This window comes from Ctenopharyngodon idella, chromosome 6 (genome assembly GCF_019924925.1).
Source record: "Ctenopharyngodon idella isolate HZGC_01 chromosome 6, HZGC01, whole genome shotgun sequence".
NCBI classification, from domain to species: domain Eukaryota; kingdom Metazoa; phylum Chordata; class Actinopteri; order Cypriniformes; family Xenocyprididae; genus Ctenopharyngodon; species Ctenopharyngodon idella.
In genome coordinates, this window is record NC_067225.1 from 29,799,117 (window position 1) to 29,818,879 (window position 19,763).

General features: G+C 37.1%; 1 protein-coding gene and 2 long non-coding RNA genes across 6 annotated transcripts in view; 2 read left to right on the forward strand and 1 right to left on the reverse strand.

The window, feature by feature from the left end:
• The first annotated feature begins 7,007 nt into the window (after positions 1–7,007).
• On the forward strand, positions 7,008–10,238 carry mych (myelocytomatosis oncogene homolog). The gene is made up of 3 exons (XM_051897435.1): positions 7,008–7,229; positions 8,170–8,715; positions 8,863–10,238. Exons 2-3 carry the CDS (start codon positions 8,181–8,183, stop codon positions 9,420–9,422), a joined length of 1,095 nt encoding a protein of 364 aa, XP_051753395.1. The 5' UTR covers positions 7,008–7,229; positions 8,170–8,180; the 3' UTR covers positions 9,423–10,238.
• Positions 9,966–19,763, reverse strand: part of LOC127514519 (uncharacterized) — a 52,195-nt gene continuing 42,397 nt past the window's right edge. For all 4 annotated transcript variants that reach the window (XR_007930659.1, XR_007930657.1, XR_007930658.1 and 1 more), the window contains 3 exons: positions 19,158–19,311; positions 12,968–13,155; positions 9,966–12,688 (listed from right to left, as the gene is read on the reverse strand). This is a non-coding gene — a long non-coding RNA (uncharacterized LOC127514519). The remainder of the gene's footprint in view (positions 12,689–12,967; positions 13,156–19,157; positions 19,312–19,763) is intronic.
• LOC127514523 (uncharacterized) overlaps positions 13,165–19,763 on the forward strand; it is a 200,751-nt gene continuing 194,152 nt past the window's right edge. The window contains exon 1 of the long non-coding RNA XR_007930663.1: positions 13,165–13,981. This is a non-coding gene — a long non-coding RNA (uncharacterized LOC127514523). The remainder of the gene's footprint in view (positions 13,982–19,763) is intronic.

Below are 19,763 nucleotides of genomic sequence, written 5' to 3' on the forward strand. Positions count from 1 at the left end.
CTGTAAAGTTCAAGGAAGAGGCTGAAAAACAGATCATCCTGTACATTCCTCTCATGTGGGAGCCATGTGAATTTTACAGAGGGTGGTTTTTGTTGCTTTGCTCATCCTTTTGGTTATGTTAGGACATCTGCACTGGAAAATGCTCTTTAATTTGGTAAAAAATGGTCAGGTTATGTGGTTAAACCTTGGAATAAACGTATAATTATCAGGGAATTAAAGTGGGGATCGCTCTAGCCGGGATGACCTTGGTTTGGACTGTCTGCTGCTCACATACAGATTGGGACATTGTTTCGGGTTTGCATTAGGACACTGTCAGATGGGAAACTCCTTGCTAAAAAACAGATGTTTCTTATAGAGATGTGTGTATGTGTGTGGTCCAGGTAAACCCTATATTGTGGGGACTGAATGTCCACACAAAGTACCAGTAATTATTGACCTTGTGGGGACAGTTGGTACAGTTTAAAAATCATTATGTCTATGGAAAGTCCTCATAAAACATGGAAACCCAACATATATGTGTTCGTGCATCTGTTTTTCATTCTAACACTGAGCTCCTTCTGTCTTCTCACTTGGATGGATGTATGCGAGAGTTTGTGACATTTTGCATTCTAAATGTTTGCACAAGAAACCATGCATGTTGGCGCTCGTGTGTTTCCAAACAAATCAATGATTTATTGTGAGATCTGATTTATTTCTGTGAGATTCTGTTTATTTTTAAGCTTTATTTTGATGACTCATACTTGGCAGGATGTGATGATTGGTGGTTGCTAAGGCAGTACTGTTCATAGGGTTACTGATTCAAACCCCAAAAGTATTAAACTACATAACTCTCTCTGCATCATTTGTACTTTTCTACACTTTTAAAAATTAAGGTTCTTTGTTGGCATTGGTGGTTCAATAAAGATCCTTTAACATACACGGAACCTTTCCATTAAAGGGTTCTTTAAATGATTCAAATGTTCTTCACTATGAAAAAAGGTTCTTTTAAGAACTGCTCACTGAAAGGTTCTTTGGGGAACTTCTTCTATGGCATTGCTGAGAAACCCCCTTTTGGAACCTTTATTTTTATAAGTGCTCATGCTTTCAATTTTCATTTTTTGTTTTGTGGTCAATAAAACGGATGAAAAAACCTTTACTGAAACAAGAACGAGATCCATATCTACAAACCAAAGTGTTCTCTTTTTATTTGGGCCAATAAGAAACCACTTGGCAGTATGCTAAAATCTTGCAAACTCAACTTGCAAATTGAAAACAATGGCTGTACAAAAAGAAAAAACTATAATCTAATATTTCCCTTTATAGTTTAACATATGTGTTTTACAGCTACAACTGCACAGTGATTTGTTGTTTAACATATATACCTGTTCACAGTGAAGAGCATAACTGTATTGTATAAGTACAAAGTGTCCAAGACGAAGGAAAACGTCATTCAAACATGAGGAAAAAAAGTATGAATTGCATAAATAACGTTCATAGCGTCTGTACTGGCTGATTCCTCCCCTGTTGAGGGGCCCCGTAAAGTCTTTAACTGTTAGTGGTATGTGGTCAAATCGACAGAGCATCAAAAGCAGAAGTGAAACCTGTCATGTGTAGCCTACTCAAGGCAGAGAGAGTAACAGTAAAACATGGCCACTTCTTTGAAACTTATCAATGAACAGTTTCAGGTTTACTCAACCTGTTGAATCGTTTTCTAAACCTCATTAGGTTTAAAATTTTACTCAGGGCTAGGACTAGAAACCTCTGAAATAAAACTAATCTGTGACCATCAAATGCTGTTTTTTAAAGCATATTATAGGTCACCTATGCTATTTTAAGTTAATATAATAGATAACTTCAACTAACAATGAAGAATACATTTACAGATTTTATTAATCTTGGTTAAAGGGTTAGTTTACCCAAAAATGACATTTCTGTCTTAATTACTCACCCTCATGTCGTTCCAAACCTGTAAGACCTTTGTTCATCTTCGTAACACAAATTAAAATATTTTTGATGAAATCCAAGAGGTTTTTTTTATCCTCAATAGAAGCAACGAAATTACCACATTCAAGGTCCAGAAAAGTAGTAAAAACATCATTAAAACAGTCAATGTGACTACAGTGGTTCAACCTTAATGTTATGAAGTGATGAGAATACTTTTTGTGCACAAAAACAAAACAAAAATAACGACCTTATTCAACTCACGTGACCAGCATCGGCCAATACTGAGCCGGCATTCAGACGTAGAACCTGGAAGCGCTGAACGTAAATAGTGTAGGAGAATGACAGATGAGAGACGAATTTGCTGAAAAAAGTTGTTATTTTTGTTTTGTTTTTGCACACAAAAAGTATTCTCGACACTTAATAACATTAGGGTTGAACCACTGCAGTCACATGGACTATTTTAACAATGTTTTTACATCTTTTCTGGACCTTGAATGTGGTAATTTCGTTGCTTTCTATTAAGGATAAAAAAAACTTCTTTGATTTCATCAAAAATACCTTAATTTTTGTTCTGAAGATGAACGAAGGTCTTATGGGTCTGGAACAACATGAGGGTGAGTAATTAATGACAGACAAAAATTTCATTTTTGGGTGAACTAACCCTTTAATATTTTCTACATATCTGAAAATAACTTAAGTGTATTTGTAAGTTGACATTAACCAAAGAATGCATGAACAAATGAATACCTTAAATGCAGTGTAAGTGTCTGTGTGTGTGTGTGTGTGTGTGTATATATGTATATATATATATATATATATATATATAATGCTACTATATTTGCATCAGTGTAGTGAAAAACAGCAAAGAAAAAAATGTATATATGCCCTGAGTTCTGTTTGAAGTGTGTGTTATTTCCTGTAAGTTTTCTATAAGTTGAATGTCTGCACTTCTGCGTGTTTGAAGCCTGTTTAAATGCTTCCCACAGTTTCTTATATGCCGAAAAAGGAAGTTAACTGATGAAGGATGCTGAAGGTAAATCAGTAACAGTCTCAGAGGAAGAGGATTCTATAGAATATCAGCTTCCAGTGAGGAATCAGTTACAGTCTGTGACTCTAGATATGCTACAGCATGGGCGATGTTCTCTTGGACCCCCGCGGAGCAGCATTTTCTTGGTTCAAAACAGTTACTATCACCGGTTTACAGGCAAACCTCCCCCGACACATCCCCACCCCCCTCCACACCACACGCTTCTAGGGAAAGTTGTGGCTGCTTGTGTTGCAATGCTTGATTGCCTGCAGCAATCATTGTTAGGTGGTGTCTTTCTTCTTATCTTCTTTCTCTTCCTGTCCTGGTGCCACTCGCTGAAGATGACAATATTATCAGGGGGAACAGCAAAACCACGATACTGTGAACCTCACTTACAACACCTTGTGGTAGAACTGGGTACGAGAAACTTCTGTCCATCCTTACTCAAGCTAACATGAGCTGAATCAGCAAGGTTAAATGTCACAAGAAGCAAGAAGGGCTGAATTCAGAATGGCATACAACCCATCTTACTATTTCTGCCATATCGTTATATGGAGAAAATAGTAAGAATAGTGTGCTATTCTGAATTCACCCAAGGATGCTATTTTAAAACCAGTTACATTTTGGTGCAAACTTGTTTTAAAGTTTTTTTTTAAGTTTTCTTCAGTATAAGATTTGCTAAGAAAAAAAAAAAAGTAAATATTCTAGGCAGAGTGATGCAAAAACATTCTCAAGATGGACACATTTTATAACCTTCAAATACTAAAAGTCATATAAAGGGCCATATAACATCAATGCCCAGTTTCACAGACAAGGCTTACGCCTGTCTTAACTGAAAGCAACTTGCACTGACATATCTTAAACTGGATCACAAAACCAGTCATAAGTCACACGGGTATATTTGTAGCGATAGCCAACAATACATTGTATAAGTCAAATTTATCGATTTTTCTTTTATGCCAAAAATCATTAGGATATTAAGTAAAGATCATGTTCCATGAAGATATTTTGTCAATTTCCTACCGTAAATATATCAAAAATTTATTTTTGTGAGTGGATATGCATTGCTAAGTACTTCATTTAGACAACTTTAAAGGCAATTTTCTCAATATTTCTCAATATACACTCTCAGATTCCAGATTTTTTTTTAAATATCTCTGCCAAATATTGTCCTAACAAACCATGCATCAATGGAAAGCTTATTAATTCAGCTTTCAGATGATGTATAAATCTCAATTTCAAAAAATTGACCCTTATGACTGGTTTTGTGGTCCAGTGCCATATTTTGTCTCCAGATGCACACCATGTTTTCTTTAGGGCACATTTAAAAGCCACTTAAATGTCCTAATTGAACCGAAGCCTAATCCTGGCTTAATCTAAGCCCTGTCTGTGAAGCCGAAATATTTTAAACACAAACAAGCAATAAGACAAAAATGTTAAGGTAATTCAAAACTAAAAGTCAGTAGCATACAATAAATGCATCTGTAAAAAGGAATTGTTTGTTTAACTTAAAAAAGTAAGTTACCTGGTTGCCTTAAAATTTTGAGTTAAAACAATGAAGTCAATTGGTTTAATCAACAGAAACTCAAAATATTGTTTTCTGAACCACATTAAATATCTAAGTTGATTTGACAAAAGAAAGAATGTTGTGATAACAAATCATGAAAATATTTTTTTACAGTGTAACAAAGCCTTCTTAGGTTGTCAATATAGTTTAAAATGTATTCCATTTATTATTTCATGAGGCTTTGTGATTCTTTCTTAGGGTTTCCGAGGTTTTTCAAGTTTAATATGTGTGAATGTGAAAGTGTATAGTTATCCATTGTAGAAAAACCCCTTTCACACATGCATATTTGTCATCCATGATGATTCATATTGTACCCCACAATTCATCCGAGTGTGCTTATTTTTAAAAGTACTATTATTTATGTAGGTGTAAAACTTTTTTGTTGCTTTTTTACATTTTAAGCAGTCATACAGAAAAAAAATGTATTCTGCTCTTTCTAAGAGACAGTGAACTTTCCTCATTAACCCAGTCAGATCATTTTGCACAAGCTCCACGTTGATCACACAGTGTACTTCAGCAGGTTCCTTCAGATGACAGTGTGTAAAAACTGGTCTTTGCTCACCTTATGCTTATCTTTGTATGTCTGTCTCAAAATTTTCTCTTTTCATGCAGTCCTGATAAGAGAAAAAACCCTCAGTAGAAGTGTGTTAATGCTTCTGCTTTAAAATTGCAACATTTCTTTAAGCATTGCTGATGAGGCAATGTTCCAAACAATAGGATTGTTTGTTGAATGAACAGAAGCCATTTAAATGCCATGTCTAAAACATGTAGCTGGACTACATATGGGAGCTATTTTAGAGATAGCTAGAAGCAATATGAATGAGTGATGCAAGACTTTTAAACACAGTCTTGGACTACAACATGTCTCCCATTGAGGTTAACAAATCCTCAAACCGCATTAAAGCTGGTCTAACAACAAACTTTCTATAGGTGTATCCCTGACAAATCTGACAAGTGTAGGACAGAATTATTCATAAAGCTAAACATTTAAAAAAAAAAATGAAAAATCCTTTGTCTAATGTATTTTGAGATGTGATAGAGGATTGAACTGAGTGCACACACCTGGCTATGTTAAGAGCAATGCATTAACTTATTACTTACTGAGCATTGCAATACTCTCTGCTCATCTTTGTGCAGTGGAATTCATTACATCTCAATTCATTAGTGGAACATATACAAATATTAAATGCATTTTAGATCAAAGTGTGAAGGATACACTAAAAACACTGTTCTAATATAGAGAGGTTATGTTATACAGGGCAGCTTCTGAAGCAAACCGAGCAGTGTCGTAATGCTGTACATGTGTCTGAAGTTCACTGGGTCTTGGTACACTAGCCTCATTCAGTGGCCTCTAGGTGGCAACATTTATAGGACTTTAAAAAAATACATGACATTTTGTCCATTTCAGTCACTGATAAGCAGTGTGATTTACCAAATGTTAGTGTATCCTGGATTATCAATGCATTCAAAATCAAACAAATTTACTGCATTTCAAATATATATATGTTTTTAATATAAAGGCCCAAATTTAGTTATATAGGCCTATACATAATTCATAGATCATTTTCATACTTAGTGTTTTGGAATTTCCTGAAAACCATGTTGCACTTAATAATGTGTCAAATGAGTTTTCAAAAATGCAAATAACCCATATTGTCTCTTTAATATTGGGTCATGAAAACGGCATACATAAGAATTATATAGGCTATAATAATAGTCGTTTAAATAGTTTAAGATGGAATATATATATATATATATATATATATATATATATATGTGTGTGTGTGTGTGTGTGTGTGTGTGTGTGTTACACTGCAATGAGCGTATATGAGAATTACATCTTCTCTTTGTTGCATTCTGAGGTCAGTGGTCGTAAAGAATTCAGGATTCCGCCCATATGTCGAATTCGCGGGAGACTCATAAATCACCCGCCACCTGAGAGGGGGTGTTTACCCTGCACGTGTTGAGCCGGATGCGAATCTTTTGTTATGTAACCAACGCCTATATCGTCCTCATATGCTTTGCAGCCACTCTAAAGTTCATATTGCTCTCTCTTAAGTCGCGCGAGATCGGTTTTAACTGTGTGCGCAAGGAGTGTCTGTTTGAGAACAGTATGTCCTTGTACGTATTTTACCCGCCAAAACAGACCACAGCACAACGTGATCTAGGCATTCTTTCTCTCTCTCTCTTTTTTTTTTTTTGTACACTACTATCACATTTGCAAACCAGACCGGCATTTGTGAACTCGCACTCTCGCACACGTGTGTGAGCTACAACCCCCCCTTCTTTTTCTTAGAATTGTATGGTTCATTGGGTGCACTGAACACTCCGCCAGAGCACTAGGTTTGCTCTATACGGCCCTTCATTCTACCACGGCCATTCAACCGCTTTTGCGTGCAGGTTTTTATTCAATATCAAGCTACAGACTATAATTAGGCTTAACCACAATACGTGTTTTCATTCAACATTTGTCGAATGAGTTTTGGCGCGAGTTTTCTATCGCGGAGGATTACGGGAGTACATCGCCCTTTAAAATTAAATGGTCCCCATTCGTCGCCACACCCACTGCAAGCTTCTGTCCGCGTGGGCTCTGACATGCCGCAAGGAGGTTCTGCGGTTTTTCACCTATTTTTAAAATAATTTTATAAACAATTATTTTAGACCGACCGTCGTTTTCAAACTCTTTTTTTCGCCATAGTGTTTGGAAAAAAGGTAAGGCGTGACTTTTTCTTCTTCTCCTGCATGTAGTCTGTCTACCGGCTTCCTCCATATGATTTTACAACGTGAACCTCTCACACTTTCGCAGGAAGTGCATTACTCGTTAAGAAATCAGAAAAAGTGTGTTGGAAAGTTGCATTAATGCTGCTTGTTATGCTTCGCAGATACTTTATATGACTTTTGATCCGCTGTCCGGTCTGTTTTTCTTTAATACGCGATTTCACATGGCATAATTGCATGTCTTTTCATTCATTGTCTATTCATTCACTGACACATCAATTTAAATGCTTTTTGTACTGTGTATGTATACAAGTATATGCTTCATTCGATTTAAATAATACTGTTAAGAATTTGCTAAAGTATGAATGTGCAGATCTGCAGTGAATTAAGGTTTTTTTTTTTTTGTTTTTTTTTTTTTATAACTTTTTTTTTTTTACATAAACAAAACTTAAACTTTATTCAATGCCACAGGGATATAGAAAAGAGGCGTTTTAGATAGTCACAGTATTATTATTATTAATAATATTGAAAACTGAGCATGAATTAATTTATGACTTAAACATGTTTTACTGCGTTTTTTGTTTATTAGCTTTTTAAAAGTCAAACGAATGACTTGAATATTTTTTTTTTTTTTATGTGAGAAATTTAGTTTGAAACAACTCTCGTGCGGGACCTTTCCAGCTGTTCAGTGACATCACTGGCACGATCGACTACAACTCCGCCCACTTGGGCGGAGCCTCCATTGTAAACACGAATAAAATGGGCGCGCGAGCCGGGAAACTTTGCAATCGGCAGTGCATAAGAACAACACTTCGCAGGCCGTGTAGAAACAAGCCGCTGTTAGTCGCTAGCTGAAAGCCGGGAGGACTTTTACTTTTGGATGCACACTTTTCCTCTCTTTAAAGGATTCTTTTCTCGTCCGCTTTCCTGACAGGTTCAGCAAAGATGTTGCAGGCTTGTTCTCCATCGCACGATTGGCTTTGCGACTCCGAGCCGCTGCTGTTTGACGACGAGTTTTGCCTGAGTCTCATGAAGGATTTGCAGTCTATCCCCACGCCGCCCCAGTCCCCTCCGATGAAACCCGGGCTCGCGAAGAACTTGTCCACGGTGGACCAGTTGGAGTTGGTGTCTGAACTTTTAATGGAGGATAATGACTTTCTCCAACTGGACTGGAACTTTACCGGCAGCGCTTCAGCCGCGGAGGATCCGCTCTCAGAGGACTGCCTGTGGCGCACCGACGGAGACAAACCGATCGAGGATAAACTCTCAGCGGTGCTCTCCACGAGTCCCTTGCTCTCCGATATTGACACTGAGATTTTTGCTGAAATCGCCGGCTCTACGCTGGATTGCCACAATGTGGCGCTCGCTTGTCAAGCTCTGGAGAGCGAGGACTTACCGCTGGACAGCCACGAGCAGATCGAGTCCACGTCTGATTACGGTTCACTGTCCACCGGAGGAGAATCATCTACAAGCGATTCTGGTGAGTCTTTTGATTAACTTAGAACGTTTATTTTCTGTTGCATGCATGCACGTGTGTCCATTTAAAAGATGGTAGTTAGTTTGTTCCCAGATTGAAGCAATGTATCAAACTTTAACTAACGTGATTTTAACTGTTTGTGCTCCACAGAGGAGGAGATTGATGTTGTGACCGTCCGGCGGTCGAGCACACTGACACGTTCTCAACACCAGCAGCAGTTGGAGGACAGCCGGCGTGAGCAGCAGCGTGCTCTCAAGCGCTGTCACTTTGAAATTCAACAACAGCACAACTACGCCGCCCCACGGCCCGCCTCTCCTCCTCCCCCGCCCTCCCCCTGTTCCGCGCCCCCTCTCAAACGCTCCCGAGGGTCCGGTGACTCCCACCGAAGCACGCAGAGTTCAGGACGCTCTCGAAGTCTGGCCTCCCGACAGGCTGTGGACACTGAGGATGAAGAAGAGAGGCGGAGGACGCACAACGTGATGGAGAGGCAGAGGCGCAACGAGCTAAAGAACTGTTTCCTTAGGCTACGGGACAACGTCCCAGAACTGTCCAATAACGACAAGGCTTCCAAGGTGGTGATTTTAAAGCGGGCAAAAGAAAGCATCAGAAATCTGGAAACAGAGAACCACAGACTTACACAGAAGAAAGATAAACTCCGAGAACGACAAGAACAGCTGAAAGTCAGACTGGAACGGCTCAAGAGACTGTGAGCGTCTGGGACTAAACGTCGCCAGTTTGAGGACTGTAACACTTTTGACTGACTGTAAAGACTTTAATGAGGAAATTTTGGATTTTATGCCACGTTAAGTTCTGTTCGGAAACACGCATGGTCAATGCAAGGAACGTTCTCAGTGTTGTGACTTTGCATTGTGCAAAAGTCATGTTCTTGAGTCTTAATATGAAACTGTTTCATATACTGTATTTTGGATAAATAATCAGTTAAAAGCATAGTTAGCCTTAAAAGAAACAAGCCTTAGATGATCCTCACACATTCTACCTATTTGTTCTTGACACACATTATTTCTTGTAATGTTTTGGCTGGATCCAAAGGATGTTAAAAATAAGGGGTTGAATGTAAATTGCATATGATTATGTTTTTATAGACTTAAAGTTTGCATTTGACGTTGATGTTTGAACTGGAAAGATAAACTATATTGGATTTCGTGTTCATGCATAGCTCGTATTGTTGAGGTTTGGAGTTAAAGGGAGTGTTCAAACACTGTTCTTGACTCCATGTGTCTTTACTTTGTCAGTTATTGTATGTTCCCTCCTGTTTCTTTGTTTATCTACCTCTACCAGGAACAAACCTGGCTATTTTATTGCCTTCATAATGGCAACTGTACAGAATATTTCTTCAATTTAATTTTTTTTATTTTTTTTTTATGTATATATCACCTGTTAATTATGTATCATAAATTATTTAGGCTCTTTTCTTTTGGTTCATTTTCAGGTTTTTGAGAGAGAAAAAAAAAAGTTCTGTTCATCCTCACTTTGTTTTATAAAGTAATAAAGAATGAGCAAGATGACATGTTGTGTTTGGATCTTTTTATTGGCACCATGCAGAAAATCATTTAATGATATCAAGGTGTGGTTTCTTCACAGGTACACACAAAGAGTTGCACAAGATTTAAAAACCTTTAAAGAAAAGGAGGAATGTTTGAGTGATGGAATTTGGGTCAAGGTGAGGGGGTGGCTGGCTTGACATTTGTTGAAAGTCTAAAGGGCCTGATTGCAGTGGGTCAATAAAACATTAAAGTGTAGGAGTGTTATATTGTCAGGAAATTCTACGGTAGCACAGACTTGCCCATATGAACTGCAGTCCCATAACTGAACCTACATGCTCAAGCCTTGCTTTAAAGTCAACTGAATTATGAAGCAAAAACATATACTTTAGTGTGATCAGTAAAATGGCTTATTTGGTTTTTCCCTTCCTTTTCCCATGACAACCCTCAAAAGTGGTTATGAGGGCCTGTCTTTTCTCATTACATAATTTACAATTATCTAAATGTATATTTGAAAGTCAAATTCTTAACTAGTATTTAAAAAACGCTTGATGTTAGTGACACTCTGGTTAAATATTTGACTTACTGCCCTAGTTGGCTCTTCAAGAGTAAGTATGATTCAATTAATCATTGATGCAATTAATTCAATTGAATGTATGATTCAATTAAATGTCTAAAAATAAATTTTTGCTGCCTTAAAAAGGAGGGGGGGGGGGAGGGGGGGAGGGAGAAGTAACAAACATGCTTTACATTGATTAAAAGTGACAGTAAAGATGTTACAAAAGATTTCTATTAAAAAAATGCTGTTCTATTCATTAAAGAATCCTGAAAAAAAAGTATGACAGTTTACACAAAAAAATTAAGCAGCACAACTGTTTTTAACATTGATAATAATAGTAAGGCTCATTACTCAAAAACTTGTTACTCCTTTCAAAAGTAATGTTATTACTTGTTACTTTCTGGCAACAGTAATTAGTTACACTACTAGCTATATTACTTTTCCTTCATGCCCCACAGAAGTTGTAATTGTGTATCTTTCCATTAAAATTCTTCTAAAATATTACTAACAACATAATTCTTCCTCATCATTTGACATCAAAATCCACATTGGATCACAGTCAGAAGTTATTACAAACACTCAATGGTTATTGATAGTTACTCATTAATCTCATTAATTGTCATGTGTAGCTTGAAGTTAATTGTAGCTGTCATTTCTCTGTTACCTATATACTCATGATGTATTTTATCAAAAGAAATCACAAGTTCATAAGAAAATGTTTTCTTTTCCAAAAAGATTTTTAATTATAGTAATATAATTTATATTGGGATTTGAGGGATGTGGCTGAATGTAAGCTTTTCCATATTCCAAGCTTACCTGCTGCACTGGTGACTTCATGTGCCTGTTCAAGTCGTGAAAATTATGAAAATAAATCTAGGAATTACTGGATTGTTGGATTTCAAATCAGTAGGGGTTGAAGCATCAAAAGTAACTAGTTACTGCCCAACACTGACAGTAAGAAATGTTTCTTGAGCAGCAAATAAGCATATTAGACTGATTTCTGAAGGATCATGTGACACTGAAGACTGGAGTAATGATGCTGAAAATTCAGCTTTGCATCACAGGAATAAATGACATTTTAAATGGACTTAAAGTGACCTTTATCGCTTTCCTTAGAACACTAAGCAAGACCTGACGGTTTTGCAACAAGTGTCAGAACGGGTTTTAGACCTCCATCACTTAGTCTCCTTTCATCTTTTGTGCTTAAACCTGTTGGGTCATGGATGCTCTGGAAAGAATGAAAGCAAGGATTGTCTCCTAACAATCTGGAGTCTGCATTCAGCCTTTAAACATGTAAATGTGCTGTCATCTATTCTAGACAACTGGCCCCTGAAACATTCTGAAGTTGTAGACGGAGAGGTGCTAAAGGGACCAAGCTGGTTAAAGTGAGACCCTTACGAAAAAGAGAAGACCTGAGAAATCTTCCGTTTTGAAAGTGCTTCCAGTTAGTTTCATGTTTCAATCATTAACTTTATTTCTTAAGGGACTGTGGCTGAAACTGTGCAGATCTCATATGAAAACTATTTCAATGAGCAAATGTGTTTTTAAATGTATCCTTATTGTCAACCATTGCATTCTGCACACTGAACGTTGTAAATGTTACGATCAAAAGTTGCAACATCTGTAGAAGGGCTGAACGAACACACACACACACACACACACACACACACACACACACACACACACACACACACACACACACACACACACACACACACACACACACACACACACACACACACACACACACACACACACACACACACACACACACGTCAGTGCATGTTAAGCTTGTGTCCCGGGGCTGTTCAGCAGGGAAGAAGAAAACATCCTGACAAGGATTGCAGAGAGTTTCAAAAGCTCCTCTTTAAACCAGAACCCTCCAAGAACACAGAGAATCACCTCAGGTCTGATCCTAAATGATAGAAAAAAACAAAGAAAAGAAAAGAGATAAAAATCTATTTACTTCAGCAATACAACCATCTCTCTTTGAAAACTGGTGCTTCCACCCATCCAGTAAATACATGACCAGAGGAGTCAACCTTATGGGAAAGTAGTGTTTGTATTTCTTTTGCATATTGGGCTCCTTCAAGAGGTGGATTGCACTTTAAAATTCTTTGTAATTTAATGCATAACATTAAGTCATTTCAATATTTGCTGAAACACACCAAACAAAACATGATTTTTAACAAACCTGTATTTTCTGCCTTGTGTGAAAGTGTTTTTAACAGCGTTTGGGCTTCAGCCTGTTGGTCCGATGCGGATTGAGACTGTTGTGTTTGCTTTCATCACACTAAAGTGTCTCTGGCCATATGTTCCCTCGCAGGAAGGTGACAAGAGACGGGAACCATGTTTGCGCTGGGATGTTTCACTGCCTTCCTACTGTCATTAAGACATAAAAGCAGAATTAAGAGCTGACCATGAAGGTCACACACACATTCATTCATTACAATAATTCATGCCAAAGAAATCAGTCAGTAAAAGCATCCCAGCTAACAGGGAACATTCTCAGAACTTTGACAAATGTTCTGGCAAGGTTCTCTCAAAGTTACAAGCAAACATTCTTTCAGAAACGTTAATAGAATGTTTGTTTAAAGTTATCTGGTCTTTAAGAATGTTCTCAAAGTGTTAGCACAAAAACATTATTTATACTTTGTTCATGGAAGATTATTTTTCTGAAACGTTTTAGTGGGATGTTCATCTAACGTTTTTACATGTTACTATTTGTTTCAGAATGTTAAAAGAACATTCAAACGTAGCGTTCCATAATGTTTGGAGAATGATAAAATGGAATGTCTCCTTAATGTTCACATAACCGCGAAAAAACGTTTTTAAAACATTTTAAAAATGGACATTCAGAAATGTTTTCATAATCTCTGTTTTTAGAACCTATTTTTGTTAGCTGGGATCCTCCCAAAACACACTCTTAATGTCAAAAATGCAACCATTACAGAATATACACTGCCGTTCAAAAATTTGGGATCGGTAAGATTTTTTAATGTTTTTAAAAGAAGTCTCTTCTACTCACTAAGGCTGCATTTATTTGATCCAAAATACAGCAAAAACAGCAATATTGTGAAATATCATTACGATTTAAATACTTTGAATGTTGCGATCCTGTCGGACTTATGATAGCTACCTGAATCGTAACAAAGCACTGTTGGCCAGAGGAGAACTGGCCCCCTGACTAAGCCTGGTTTCTCCCAAGGTTTTTTTCTCCATTTAAACACCTATTTGCCACTTGCCTGCCACCTGATGTCACCTGATGGAGTTTGGGTTCCTTGCCGCTGTCGCCTCTGGCTTGCTTAGTTGGGGACACTTGACATTTGACTTGACATTTGATATTCAACAGTGCTTTGATCTGCCTGCATTGACACTATTCTTTAAGAGCTGCTGTGCAGCCAAATAATGTACCAGTTATCAATGTAAAGCTGCTTTGACACAATCTACATTGTAAAAAGCGCTATATAAATAAAGGTGACTTGACTTGACTTGACTTTAAAATAGCTGTTTTCTATTTGAATATATTTTAAAATGTAATTTATTTCTGAATCATTACTCCAGCTTAAGAAACATTTCTGATTATTATCAATGATGGTTGTGTAAACAGTTGTGTACATTTTTTTTCAGGATTCTTTGATGAATAGAAAGTTCAAAACAGTGTTTCTTTGAAATATAATCTTTCGTAACATTATAAATGTCTTTACTGTCACTTTTGATCAATTTAATGCATTCTTGCTGAATAAAAGTATTAATTTCTTTCTTTTCTTTTTTTTATCAACTAAATGCAGCCTTTGTGAGCATAACAGACTTCTTTTAAAACATAAAATATATATAGCCGTTTAAAAGTTTGGGATAAGTATGATATATATATATATATTATGTAAGGGCTAAAATATGATTTATGAAATCGACGAGGAGTTATTTTCAGCGATTAGCCACAGGAATGAAATAAGTGATTGACACATAAATTAGATTTTGAGACATGAATGACTGCTGGCTGTTTTCAGAAAAATTGCTTTTCGAGAGGTAGCAGTCACTGAAGCGCTCGAGGGCAAAAATGCCAGATAGCCACTGAAATCCACACGCTACACTGACACGTGAGGCTTTTCAGAGTGGTTGACAAGGACAGGTGTGAGATCTGATTGAGGCTAGGATACACCCTGTGGGGTGTGTGTGTGGGAAGGGGACTGTCCTGAATGAATGTGTAGAGCTGGGAAAGTATTTTGGGGACAGTTTGAGATCAATGAATGTGTGTGTTCAGCACATGATTTATGAAGACACAACACGAACAAACCACAGGGCTAAAGTTAGTCAATTCCAAAGCACATCTTCCCTGCACTCACAACCAGCATTACAAAACAGCACAACTGTACTCAAATGGAGTTTTCAATAGAGAGTGTCTTTAAGTGGCCATTTACAATAAACAAATTAAGTTAATTGTAATAGCTTACTTAAAGGATTAGTTCACTTTAAGCTTTACAAGCTTTACTCACCCTCAAGCCATCCTAGGTGTATATGACTTTCTTCTTTCTGATGAACACAATCGGAGTTCTATTAAAAAATATCCTGATCTGAGCTTTATAATGGCAGTGAACGGGACCAACGAGTTTGAAGCTCAAGAAAGTGCCTCCATCCATCATAAACATACTCCACACGGCTCCGGGGGGTTAATAAAAGCCAAAAGCAAAGTGATGCGAAAATATCCATATTTAACAAGTTATAAAGTAAAATATCTAGCTTCTGCCAGACCACCTTCCATATTAAATATGGAGATTTTTCTTACACAAACGCATCGCTTCACTTCACTTCAGAAGAGTACGTTTATGATGGATGGATGCACTTTCTTGAGCTTCAAACTCGTTGGTCCCGTTCACTGCCATTATAAAGCTCAGATCAGGATATTTTTTAATATAACTTCGATTGTGTTCATCAGAAAGAAAAAAGTCATACACACCTAGGATGGCTTGAGGATGAGTAAATCTTGGGGTCATTTTCATTTCAAAGTGAATTAATCCTTTAAGGTTTAAATATACTACACAACCTCTGCCCAGATTTTTCCCAGATTTGTAGTTTGGGAGTCAACACTAGTTGCCGAAAGTCAGAGCCAGTATGCAGATTTTGAGCGGTCGATCAGCACAGCCTCAGATTGGGATCCCATCCAGTTGGAGGATATCAAACATTTTTGTGGACACATAAATGTGTCCACAAAACAAATATAAATCTGATCTTCAATTCCCACACTATATGCAAGTTTAGTTCTGCATTTTATTTATAATAAGCTAATTTCAAGATCAATTACAGTAATAGGAGAGAGATATCAGCACTGATATGATAATTTAGTCTCACTACTTTTAAGGACGATGGCTGTGTGTTGAGCTTCAGGATGCGATAGCGCACTTTCGGTTTCATTTGCGGCAGTTTGCGCGTCACTTGCTGAAGAGATACTCAGCAATTCATCTGCAACGGGCCATATCTGTGGTGAATGCGGTGTGTGTTCCAGTAGCCCTGTCATATCTGGCTATCAAGGCATTTTTTTTTTTTTTTACCATTTTGGGGGGAGTAAAATTTACAAATGTGGTTTCAATAACCAGATGCATTTACACTATACATATACAGTTTAGTCTGGAATGCGCCTCAACCACCTCATGAAGTGGTTTGAGTGATCAGATTTAAATCCGTCTCGAAAGCATTTCGGAGGGTATTTACACCTAGTCTTTTCATGATCGGATAGCTATCCGATCAGAGAAAATGAATGAAGTGACCAGGTGTAAACAGGCTGTATGTGAGTTTGTTGTTTTTGGAATGACTGTTAGTGTGTGATCCTCAGCCGTTTAGTATTTAGTCTCAGCCTCAAACGTCACACCCACGGACCGTTGGCTGAACATCTGATATACAAGGCACACAAATTTAGAAACACTTCATGAGTCGTCATCTGATTGGTTGAATTCTACAGGATTTCCGGGAGATGTGTGTTGTATTCTTTAACGGCTCGCCTGGAAACAAAGATGCCGTGATGCCAAACCCCCTTATGGAAAAGGAAAGCTGTTGTGTTTACAACATGACAATGAGAGCTTCTCAGGATCAACTAAATGCTTGATTTTCAAAAGTATGTGAAGTTCACGGTATAGACACCGTTTTACACACCGGTCTGTTATTGTAGGGACACCGACGTTACACTTTCACTCCCCTAAACAGGACACGGAACAAAATGAACTGTGACTGGTTGCTTTGCATGTCAGTTAGACAGCCTCTGGGCAGTCCATGGGCAATGAAAGCTGCAATAGAGTCCAGACCTTTTGCCGTCAGTCTGAAGGTCTGGCTATGTAAGACTATTTAGTGTATGGTGCCCATTTTTCTCTGTAGCCATTTGCAAAGTCAGCAAGTGTATGATGTCTAGTGTTTTAAAATTTTAAAAAGTCGTGTAGTGTATTCCTGCCTTAAAAGGGATAGTTCACCCATAAATACTCACCCTAATGTTGTTCCAAACTTTTTCTTTCTTCTGCAGAACTCAAAAGATATTTTGAAGAATGTTTCTACTGTTTTCGTTCATACAACAAAAAGACAATAGGTTCCCAAAACAGCACTGGACCCCATTGACTTTCATTGTGCGGAAAAAAAAAGCAAGACATTTTTCAAAATATCTTTTTTTTGTGTTACTGCAGAAGAAAGAAAGTCATACAGGCTTGGAACATCATGGAAGTGAGTAAACAATAACAATTTTCATTTTTGGATGAACTATCTCTTTAACTTAAGAAATTAATTTGGCAATATTCTTAACATGAACACAATATGAAATTAAAATTGACCCTATTTATCCACATTATTGTTCATGTTTCATCAGCTGCATGTTGTTTTTGTAATCTTATCAAAAAATTATCAACTTTTCCAACCTCTCCCTTTAACTCAAGAAATTTTATTGGCAATATTCCTAACATGAACACAACATAAAATGAAAATTGACCCTATTAATCCACATTATTGTTCATGATTCATCAGCTGCATGTTGTTTTGTAATCTTATCAAAAAAATTATCAACTTTTCCAACCTCTCCCTTCCAACCATTTGCCATAAAGATATCATTTTTTACAATCCAATTAAAACCCATTGAGAAAAAAATCAAGTCATATCCGACATCTTATTTCTCCGAAATACACTACACTACACTACACACTTCATGTTGACTTCAACACAGCTATGCTGCTCTTTGCATCTCAGTGCCCATGAAACAAACATGACTTTTTCTTTATGATCTTATATTCTTTGTCATTTATAGGCCTCTATATCAAACACACAACAGAACAACGAGTGTGAACCATTTGCTATGATTAATAGGTTTTGTCTTGAGAATAGCATAAAATACATGGCACACTATTTCACTTTCAGCAATACAACTGATAAAATATGCGTCATACTGTCATACAACTGACTTTATGTCCCTCATGAATAAATGCCGTGATTGCCATGTAAGAAGTTATCTAGATGGTTAAGGTATGGACTATTCCCTAGTGTTTTACTGATTAAACATGTAGTCAAAGTAGCAACTTAGCTTGAATAGCACAGCCTAGAACATTTAAACTATTGACTGATAATCTTATCAACTCAGAATCAACTAAACCTCGTTCTTGCAACGATTAAGAGTTTCAAAGAATTAACAGCAATTCCTGTATTTCTTTATAATATGCTGCATAATGATGTATTATTCAACATATCTAGACTAGTTAATCATAATAAGTAGAATCAAAACAACAAGAGACCAAACTAGTACAAACACACACACTACACGTTGATAACCTGCTTTTAAATGCCCATGGACCCATTGGTCAGAGATCACTAATCCCAGAGAGATGAGCGTATGGGTGAACAGAGGTTTTAGGGTCACCCCCTAATGAAGCCTAATCCCCCAAAGGTTAAAGGTCACTATGTATCCACTTTCCTGGGCATAAGAAGGGTCTTTCTTTTGTGGATGTTAAACCTCCTTTTATTCATGCCCTCAGAACATAATGAGAGTCCAGTCACAGTGGGAGAAGCGCCGGGGTAATAAGGCGTAGAAGCAGATCGGGTGTCTTTAAACATTAATGGAATTTATGTGGATTACGTCAAATTGTGTCGGAAAGATTATTCCACATAAAGGCTCTATACTGACAAAGGAATGATAAAAGCTTGTGTTGACACGTTAGCTGCTTTACACAATATATTTCTTTTAATATTCTGAGGGCGCCAAAATTCCGTTCGACCTGGTTGGTTCACACGGGTATTACACTGTCACGTGTACGCCACACACCAAATTCTTCGAAAAACTGCTCCATGTTTCAAAGTGAGCTGGGAGTAAAGTGCCGTTCATGCTGCATATAAAGAAAAAGATGAATCGTAAATCACAAGACCTTCCATGATTCTTCCAGGAACTTCCATTGTTGAAGGAGCGGCCGGGCCCCTCTCTCTTCAGCATGAGGCCTTTCCTTGGGCCGTTTCCTTCGCCGTGGGGGGCTTCACCCCTGAGCTCCTGTAGGTGTGCATGTCTGTCATCTCAAGAATGTCCTGCAACACATGTACGTACATATGCAGAGAGGTTAGGGCACATATAAAATCTGGTTTTAAGCATAAATCTGGAAAAAAGTCTGTGAAGTTAAAAGCAGAAAGTTATAAAACATTAAAACTACTATTTGCCAGTGGGGTAAAAAACAAACAAACAAAAAAACTTATCATAGGTTAAAACTTATTTATTATTACTTCAATTAGGTTTTCTTATTTATTTGTGTTTATATATAGAATAATTTATAGATTACAGTATAATTTTAGATTTCAAAATATATAACATATTTAATAATAATATAGTATATAATATATAACATACATATATATATATACATACACACACATACACAAACATATATATATATATGTGTGTGTGTGTGTGTGTGTGTGTCAGTGTGTCATATTCATTTTAATATATATTTACATAAATATATTTTAATTTAGTCATTACTAGT